We start from the raw sequence: 10,318 nt of genomic DNA, 5'->3' as shown, positions 1-10,318 counted from the left end.
CTGGGCTGCCCCCTTCAGGAGCTGCCCCGGGCCGCACGGCGGCTGTCACGGCCCGGCCGCCCCTGCCCGCCGTGCGCTTCCTCCCGGCGCCGCAGGCCTCAGCCGGGACCCTGCGAGGACGTGGCGGGGCCCGGCACGCGACGACCTCGGGGGAGTTGGGGCTGGGGAGACCCCAGCGTCGCCTCCCGTCCGCCCGGGACCGCGAGACCCTCGGGAGGCGCCTCCGCGAGGCCAGAGAGCCTCGGGGCGCCGGCCGCTCGCCCTCGCCCTGAGCCCGAGGTGGGCAGCGGCCCCGGGGCTGGGCGCCCGGTTCGCGCGTGCTGGGTGCTCCAATCTCCGGGGTGGGCGCCCCGAGCCACCGGGGTGGGCGCCCCGAGCCTCTGAGGGGGCGCCCCGTTACCTCGGGGTGGGTGCCTGCAGCCCCGGAGGTGGCGCCCGTGGCCCCGGTGGGCGCCGGGCCGCGCGGTTATTTTTGGCGCCCGCAGCGGCGCGTGTGTCGGGGCGTGTTTTCCTTCCCCAGGTGCCGGGAGCCCGGCTCCGCTGCCGCCCGAGTGACTCGTGCCTCTCTCTTGTCTCCCCTGCAGGAATCTGCCGATAATTCTGCCGCCACGACTTCAACCGTGCGCGAGGCGAGCTCGAAACAAACATCACATCTAAATTAAAAAAAAAAAAAAAAAAAAGCGGAAGAAGCGGCCGAGGCGGCGGCGGCGGGAGGAGGAGAGGAGGAGGAGGGGCCGCGCGGCGGCCCGAGGCGGCGGCGGGGACGCGGGGACGCGGGGACGCGGCTTTGTGCAGGCGGGTCGCGGGGCGCCCATGGCGGAGTGTGACCGGGGGGGCGCCGCCGGCGGGGCCCTGCCCACCTCCCCCGGCCCGGCCGTTGGCGCCAAGAGCGCCCTGAAAGCCGGAGCCGGGGAAGGCGGCGGCGGCAGCGGCGGCGGGGGAGGTCGCCTCGGCCACGGGCGGGCGCGCTATGACAGCGGCGGGGTTTCCAACGGAGACTGCAGCCTCGGCGTGTCCGGGGACGAAGCCCGGGCCAGCCCAGCCAGGGGACCTCACGGCGCTGCGCTCGCCCCGACCCCCAGCCCGGCCGCCTGCCCCCTCCCCCGGGAGAGCAAACCGGGCGGCCTGCCCCGCCGGAGCAGCATCATCAAGGTAGGTGGGAGAAGGGCGCTCATCACCCACCCCAAGCCGTCCTTGGGGTCTCTTTCCCCAAGAGGGGAGTGGTGGTGGAAGGAGGGGGTTGCAAGAGGAGCCCAAGGCTAACGGGAACCACTGGTGCACGGGTGCTTGGGGTGGTTGAGCAGGGACTGGATGCAAATGGCATTTGGAAAGAATGGAGAGGTGATCTTTAATGTGCAGGGGGAGCTGTGCTCAGGCATCCCCAGTTGAACTTGGGGCTGTCACATCTCCCAGGATTGTCCTGGAATTATGGCCTGTACCTGCCTGGGCATGGCAAGCTCTTCTGTGGTAGCCTAGGCTGGTGACAGACTCCCTGTAAGGTTTCTGTTGTATGTTAAAGACAGTTAGTGATTATGTGAAAATCCCCGGTGGTGAACAGAGATTATTTAATAGGTTTCTTCTGATGTGTATATACTTGCCTCTTGCAAACGGTTATACTTCCAGGGTGCAAAGTCTCTGGTCACTCAAGTCACACGGAGAAATGGAGTAGGTTTCTGACCGTAAATGCAGATTTCCGCTTTCTTAGACGCAAAAGCGCTGAGAGATTACAGTTCTGCACGATTTAATCTTTGGCTTGCTGCAGTAGGCAGGCCTCCAGTTCTGTGGAAGTTCTTTTGGGCAGTTTGCTTGATTTTGGTATCTTTTGCATGGTGTTATTTAGCAGAAGAAAGTCAGCCATGGTTTTGTGCATTATAAACTCAAGAAGTAATATTAGGAACTCCTGAGTTTGTGGTGATTTCATTCTAATATTACGTTTTGGTCTGCAGTGTAAAAATATTTCGCGTGACATGAAGTGAAAAAATAGTTGATGAGCTAAGAAGAGCAGAGCCTTAGGTAAGACTAGCTCATTCTGCTCAAGTTTGGAGCAAATATGAAAATGTTGTGTTCTGAAAATCAAGGAGTTACCGGGACAGTGAGCAGCAAAGCACATTGATGGGGCTGCACCCACCCTTCCTGTGGCTGATAACTGGTGGGAGAGAGGGCAGAATGGGCCACAGCGAAGAGAGCTGGCACTGGTGGTATTTGAAATTCGATTAGACCTAGAGAAATCTTCCAAGTACTGTGTAAGTGTCTCATGGTGTTACCAACTTCTGCAGTAATCTCACGAAATATACCACCTTGTTACTCTGTGTAACAGGCAGTTGTGAAACTGCTTTTCGCTTTGTCATCTGTTTGCACAGTTTATGTCTGGGCAAGGGGACAATTGAAGATCTTAGAGATCAAGTACGTTAACTACCTGCACCAGCGTTTAGAGTCTGTCTAAGGAAAGTAGTCTATTTTTGCTGCATACCTAACTCCTAGTGACTTATATTTTCTTTTACTCTGTAGCTTATGTTTCCATGGAAGTTGCTTTCAACTGTGCATGGTATTCAGTCCTTTTGACAGAATTATGTGTCATATCATTTTCATTGGTTACTAGATATTTGTGGTGATTTTGCATTGTGGTGTTAATGAAATTTGATGTAAAAGTTCCAAAGAAGATACCAGCCTACCTCATTTTAACTCCTTTCCCCCAATTTTTTGGAGGGCCTGTTTTGCACCATTTAAAAAGCAATTCAAACTTTTTCGTGTCCATAGTGGAATTCACAGTGTAACTTTACTTAATTACAACAGCATCTGTTTTAATTTTACATTCATGGAAGATTAGGAAGAAGGGTGATTTGCCAATATTTCTGACATGTGGAATTGAGAACTTGCTGGTAGATATCATTTCTTCATTGAAGATTCTGGAAGCACATAGGGAAATGATTAATTACTCAGATATTGCTGATTTTTGAATTTTGAAACTTTCAAAGGTATCTTTGTCACTTTTCTTTCTTTCTTTCTTTTTTTTGCTGAGGAAGATTTGCCCTGAGCTAACATCTGTTGCCAATCTTCCTCTATTTTCATGGCCACTGGCAAGTGGTGTAGGTTTCTGCCTGGGAACCAAACCCGGGTCGCTGCAGGGGAGCGCACTGAACATAACCACTAGGCCACCAGGGCTGGCTCCTCCTGTCTAATGAGGGCAGTTGACTTCTTGTTCACAATTGTATCCCTTCGTGCACATTGCCAGGAACGTAGTCGGGGCTCAATAGATTACTTCCTGAATGAATGAAGAAATGATAAGAAAGTACATGTTTTCTCATTACTGTTCTGTTAATTTCTAAAACGGGTGGTTTTGGATTTACCAGTCTAATATCTTGTTCATTGTTTTGTACCTCCTCAGATGACTTGACAGACTTCATTTTCTAGTCTCTATGTTCAATTTGCCTTTTCTTAAACACCCTTTAAAACTAGGGAAATAGTGTTGAAATTGATCAAGCCTGGATTATAGGAAGTGGGTATGCAGTATGAAATAGCTAACTACTTGGTATGTTTCCCCTTGAATTCGTGCCTTGAAGGATCAAGATTTTAGAAATTTAGCGTGGTATTTCCCAAAGACATAACAGCATCAAGACAATATCCTAATAGAAGAAAGAGATCTTTTACTTGAACATCAAATTTCGTAAAGCAGTGAATAGCGCACAGACATTTTTATCACATGAATGGCAGAAATTAAATTTCACTTTTGTTAAAAAATAATAAACAGCTTAGCAGAAGCCCATGTGAAAAAGCCATCCTGATGTCGTTCTTTGATTTCTTCATGTTCTCTTTGAATATCAGGGATGAAGGCAGCAGGCGATCTCAGGTAGAGGCAGGAATAGATCAGTAAGCAAGGTGATCATTGTGGACTTGAGGGGTTGGTAGGGAGTAAAGGCTGGCTAAGGAACTGGGGCCAGTATTCATGGGGTGCATTTGTTGAAAAAGTTGGGCTCCTGAGCTATGCCTGTTTCTTAGCTTCCATCTTTGTTATAGTCTTGACATCCCTCTTAGGTGGGGATCCGCAAATCAGAGGGAGAAATAGCAGCCTCCCTGTGATACACGGTGGGCAAAGAAAGAGGACCATTGCTGAGGTCCAGGACATACACAGAAATGCGCTGTAGGCTGACCAGAATTATGATTCTCATTTAAAATCATTTCTTGGGAACTCCATCTGTTTTGTAAATATGGTGTTGACTAAGAAATTGTTGTAAAACTACATTTTCTGCCAGAATAGATGCACAGATCTGTATTAAAAGAGCTCCTTGGTTAGGGTAACAGTGTTGGTGAAAATTCAGAGTGAGCAGCCTTGTAGAATCTTTTACAGATACATTGAGAAGATAATAAAGCAGGGAACTCATCACCAGACTTTTCTCCCTTTCCTTAACCAATTGAAAATATGTTACACTTTGTAGATTATTTATAAAGGCCTATTACTAGATTTTTGGGGAAGGAACCGTTATGCTTGTCATCTTAAGTAATCTAGTAAACGAAAACATCACTTTCATTTTCTCTTTCCATATTTCATTTCATCACACCGTTCAATACAATCCATACTTTATTTTGAAGCAGTTTGGTTAATTGTTCACATGGCATCCATTTTTTACAGATAGCTCGATCCTTTAATTCAAGAGCTGAGTCTAAAAGGATGAAGTACTATTTTAGGCCTCAGATTTCGTTTTAATTTTAGAAATAAATGAAGTTAAAATGTCTATTAGTTGGGATGGTTTATTTTAATCAAAACTAATTGAGTATTGTGGTTGGTACTTTTAAAAATGTGGTATAATTTGCATAAATTAACATTCTCTCTTGCTGGTGTCCAGTTCCATGACATTTGACAAAGACACTCAGTCATGTCACCATCACCGCCATCGAGATATAGGACAGTTGCATCACCTCAAAAAATTCCCCTAGTCCCTTTGTAGTCTCCCCTCCCCCATCGCCGGACCATGGCAACCATTGATCTTGGGTACTTTTTTAATAAGTAGGAAATATAGCCATTGTATTATTTTGGTATTTAAAAGTAATTACAGCAGCCACCATTTATTAATCATTTGCTATGTGTAAAACACATGAAAAGTGCTTAACATAATTCTCTGACTTGGTCGTGTCCCAACCAAGGAGGCTGAAGAAAACCAGAGTTCAGAGAGGTTAACTACTTGCTCAGGGTGCTGGGGCTGGTTGTTGTATCCCACGTGGGTATGGCTGCGCTCCACTGCCCCCCGAATTACACTGGCAGGTTAAAATTTTCTATACAGTTAAGGCACCCTTAGTGGTTTGGAACACTGGATTTGATTTTCCCCTTTAAATGTAGGGGATATCGGAGGGGGAAAGAATCTCTATTTCTGCTGGCAGAAGAAGTTGACAGAGAATTCTGCCAGGCAGCTGTCTAGTCACCTGTTGTGACCGCTTGACCAGAGCCTCTAGCTTCACTGGGACCAGTGGTTGGACCTTACCCAAGGTGGCAGCCCTTATTTTTCTTTCTTTCTTTTTTTTTTTGAGGAAGATTAGCCCTGAGCTAACTACTGCCAGTCCTCCTCTTTTTGCTGAGGAAGACTGACCCAGAGCTAACATCTATGTCCATCTTCCTCTACTTTATATGTGGGACGCCTACCACAGCATGGCGTGCCAAGCGGTGCCGTGTCCGCACCCGGGATCCGAACTGGCGAATCCCGGGCCGCCGAGAAGCAGGATGTGCGAACTTAACCCCTGCGCCACCAGGCTGGCCCCCCTTATTTTTCTTAATATCATTATTGTCATTATCACAGTATCATGGTGTGTAAGAGAAACACTTTTACTATCTTTACACCAACATATATCCCTATGTCTTGATGCTGTCCACCCCAAGGTGGGAGCAAGCAGGCCTTTCACATCTATTGTACGTATTTAAACAAAATAATAAAAACGTAAGTATGGATATTGGCCTGTGGTTTAAATAAACTAGACTCCTTGCAGGCAAGCGCTGGGCTGTGATTGGCAGTTCTGCACAGATAACTAGCTCTCAATAACCATTTTTTGAATTGGATCTTAAAAATAATATCTGCATTTGACTCTAGACTTTTTTTTTTGAATGGGGGAGGAAGACAACTGCATTCCAGCAAACTTGTGGGCATGGCATAAATATTAAACAAACAGCAGCTGGATCACAGAGTGAATTTGTCTGGGTAGATAGGCAGCCTAGATCATTTAGGTCAGGAAAATCTAATGGCCAATCCGTGACTCTCCGCTTCACTTTGTGCTAATGCATTTTAGGCCACACGGGGTAACTGTTGAAAGGCTGGGGCACGGTGACTTGTCTCAGCCACTCAAAGAGCTTTTGTCACAATTCAGAGTTCACTTTTCAAAAGTGATCAGAGGGTATTAATGTTCAAACCCTAAAAATTACTTGCCCCCTCTTGCTTTTTCCCTTCCCTGTCTTCCAACCTCTCCTCCTTATGTTTGATTTGAGTTGTTTTTTTTGCCAAATCCAAATAGACAACTGACAGGAAATTGTTTATTTTTTTAATTGCTGATTTTGGCCACTTGAGTTATTTTCTTAGAATACTCTCTCCCAGAATCTGTTCAGTTCCTTTTATGGTTCCGTGTGCTCTGCGAGGGGTCTAAACTAGACTGTTCTCTTTTTCTTTTAATGCTTAAGTTCCCTGTGCCTCAGTATGCAACAAAATAGGGCAATGTTATTTACAGCCTAAAAGCAGATATAAATGTGGTGCGAACATTCCTATTTTCTCTTAAGCCTTTGTTCTATACATATACGTCCGAGAATAGTTGCTCTACTCTTGATTAATACTAAGTTTTGGCTTTCGTTACCTACTCATCTACCAGACCTCTGGATTAATTTACTATCTTTTTATTTTATATTAATGGGATTCTGTAGTGCAGGGAATATTCAAATATTTTTACTAGTGGGCCATAAGATCTGAAACTGTGTGTTTGCAAGCTGCCCGACCAATTTTTTTCTACTGATAATAATGGTGACTCGAGACGGTTGTGCTTGGCATAAGAGTGTTAGCAGTGATTCAAACAAGTCAGAACCACCAGGGAGGTTTCAGTAGTACCTATTTTTCTGTGTTAGAATAATTCCATAGCTTTAGGGTGCTCACAGTATATAATTAATTACATTGAGCTTTAGCGACTATTATGCAAATGGTCCAGCCTACTGGCAGGACACTTGGCACCTGCCTATTTCCAAGTGGCAGAGGAGGGCAGGTGACTAGGCCCTGCTGGCCACTAGTGCTTGGTCATATAGCAGGGGTAATTATGTAGAGTGTGTTCTAGCTAATAATCTCAGCTGGGCTGTACCCTGGGGTCTCAGGCTGCACTCAGGCCACATGTTGCATGTCTGGATTATTCAGCAGGCAGAACAGTAGTGGGAAAAATTGAGGGCATGGAGTTAGGTGCTTGCATCAGATTCTGGCTCCCTCTCTTCCTTTCTGTGGGCCTTGGGCAAGATATTTAAGTGTGTGTGTCTAGTTACCCCATCTCTGAAATGGAAAGAATAAAATCACCCCTCACAGTGTTGTTGTGAAGATTAAATGAGCTGATTTGTGTGGAATATTCAGAGCAGTGTGTGGCATATAATAAGCACTCAGTAAGTGGTACCTAGTATGTTTGGTTTTCTGCTTTTTAGTTTCTCTTATTTAGACTTTATCCTAAGATGAGCAAAGTCATTTAGCTCCATTTGAGTTGGAGATCACTAACACTGCCATGCCCATTTGGGTAGTTTTTTCTTTTGAAATATGCAGAATGAACCCAGAGACATTTTTCAGATGTAGTCTAAAGATGCTTTCAAGAATGATTTGTTTTGGTGCCCTTCTAAATCTGATGCCTCGGTACGACTGGGCACGTATCTAAATAGCCCCAGCTAACTGATCAGAGCGTATTGAGCATCAGTTTCATTGAGCCAAGCACCCATGTCTTGATTTGCCCAGGACAGTCCAGATTTATACCTTTTGACCTGACAAAATTATTAATAGTGCCTCTTTTCACTCTCAAAGGCATCCTGGTTTGGATGATAAATAATACGGTCACCTTCCTTACCTGCTTTTCACAGAGTCTTTGTTACGACCCATGCTGGAGCCCATGGGACTGCTGTCTATGCCTGAACTTAGGCTTTACGTGTACATCTCTCTCTTCTCAGCTTGGAATGCCTCCCTCCTCTCAGGCATCTCCAGGGTCTGCCTCAGTTCATCACCTCTCAGTCTGAATTGCTTCTTTCTCTGCCTTCCAGCCACTGGTCTGCCTCTTATCTCTATACAGCCTCGTTTCTTCTGCCTCATAGGCAACTTCGTCTTATTCACCTTGAATTTATGAAAACACGTCGTTCAATGTCTTGTGGAAAGCACGTATTTAAGTATGTATTTGTTGAATAAATATGCGAATGGATGAATAAGTGGACATGAGTGATGTGACGTCTTAGGTTTTGGTTGAAATATAAAACTCAATGGGTTGTGTACTTCAAAGAAGAAATTTATTTCATGTACATAATTTTGGAAACAATCAAACGGAAGAAAAAGCCTTCATTTAAAGTTGGATCGAAGAATTTGGTTGGTTCTAGAATTGTTCTGCAGGATGCTGATATAAATGATCTGTCCCCTTTTTGCCTCTGAAATAAGAATAGACCTTTGAAAATTTCTTTTGATTTGTGTTCTGCTATCAAAATTTGAAAAGCATGGCAAGAGAGCTTCACTGTTTATTAAAGCATTTAATCTCTTTTCTGGTATTCCGTTTCTTTAAGTGATATCTATAGTTTTTGCTTAATTTTTCTTTATTTTTAAGGAACTAAGTTACTTAAACTTTTATCATCATCAATATTGGATTGTCAAAAGATATTCATTGGGAGAGCTGTAGGATTAATAAAAAAGAAAATATGTAAGGACTATAGAGTACTAATAGGCAGAGTCGTCGAAGAGGTTCTTTAATCCCTCAGCATATTTTGTCCTGTGATGTTAGAAATTCTACCTTTCCTTACAACTCAAGAATTGAGTGTAGAAGAGGTACTCAGAAATGCTTTGTATGCATGATCTCACACGTCTCCCCACGGCCTATAAGGAGACATTATCATTCCTGTGTTATAGATAGGGAAACCCATTCCTCAAGGTTCAGGCATTTCCGACAAGGACACAGAGTTCGTAAGAGGCAAAGCCAGCATTCAGACCAGGCTGGAGTGAGTTGGAAGCCCACGCTTTGAACTGCTCCGTCACCCTCTTTCCACTTCACCTTCTGAAATGAGTCTTTGACTGTTTCCTTTTTTTTCCTACTTGCCCAACCCATTCTGGCTCTTTGGTCTTAGCGGTTTCTACCAGTCCTAAAATAGACGACTGATTTTTAATTAGGAAAGTTTGGTCTTTTGTGGCTGAATGTTGGGATGAAGTCAACATATACCTAAGCAACAGAAAGCCATGGCCGAAGTCCTGTTCACCGTCTGTGCCTTTGGTTTCTGTCTGATCCACAAACTAGAATTTTCTCCTTTTCCTCTCCGCTATCCTTTAATGGATTTCAAAACTCCCTAGGAAGGGGGTCATTTTCCACTTTTGTTTCTTTTTTAATAAAAAGCTGATTTATAGTTACATAATTTTTAGGGTCCTGGAAGGTAAAGCAGGTAACAGTTTGTTTTCAGGTGAGCTTCTTCTGATAGTATCTATCTCTGTTATTGTTTTGGAATTATCAAATAATTATAAAATTTCAGAATATGTTAATACTTAGAATACATTACTCTGAAATCAGTATTCAGGTATCTTCTTGGAGTATGCTAAAATATACTGATTTGAAAGTAGCAGATATTAACATCCCAGAAACCGAACAGCTAAATTTAAAAGTGATTAACAATGTAGATTCGTGGGACTTTTAGAATAGAAAGAGATCATGTAAAATTCTTTTGTAGTTAGAGATATACAAAGCCATACTGATTAGTACATTTAGCTCCCAGCTATGGTTGAGTTCATTTATTTGCATATTAACATAACAGAATTGGAAAAAAATTGTTATGTAATACTGCAGTAAGTGAGTATTAATAGAACAAGATGTGGTCTTCCAAACAGCTATTTTTGAGAATTTGTTTTTTGCTATAGATAGCTGCATGTGTACGCATGCTATACATGTGCATGCGTATACTCTGAAGACTGTTTATAAATAGTAAAGATGAAGAGGAAATCAAATAGTATAGTGGTGGGTTGACACGATTCCTGTCTCATGAGAGACAGGCTGATGGACAGCAGGTGTCCGCTCTCTAAATTGAAAACGCCCGGGAAGGGCTTGGCTGTTTTTTATGAGCTTTGCTGATGAAGCCTCTGTTGCTCTTGAC

General features: G+C 44.4%; 1 protein-coding gene across 5 annotated transcripts in view; it reads left to right on the top strand.

Moving 5' to 3' along the window:
* The first annotated feature begins 559 nt into the window (after positions 1-559).
* The window catches only part of PLCL2 (phospholipase C like 2), a 177,973-nt gene continuing 168,214 nt past the window's right edge, over positions 560-10,318 (top strand). For all 5 annotated transcript variants that reach the window (XR_011427355.1, XR_011427353.1, XR_011427354.1 and 2 more), the window contains exon 1: positions 560-1,152. Coding sequence is in view for 2 of the 5 variants with exons in the window: in XM_070239064.1 (XP_070095165.1) it covers positions 814-1,152 (339 nt within the window). In the remaining 3 variants the exon portion in view is untranslated. The remainder of the gene's footprint in view (positions 1,153-10,318) is intronic.

This window comes from Equus caballus, chromosome 16 (genome assembly GCF_041296265.1).
Source record: "Equus caballus isolate H_3958 breed thoroughbred chromosome 16, TB-T2T, whole genome shotgun sequence".
Taxonomy (NCBI): domain Eukaryota; kingdom Metazoa; phylum Chordata; class Mammalia; order Perissodactyla; family Equidae; genus Equus; species Equus caballus.
This window is presented reverse-complemented; position numbering and strand designations above follow the sequence as displayed.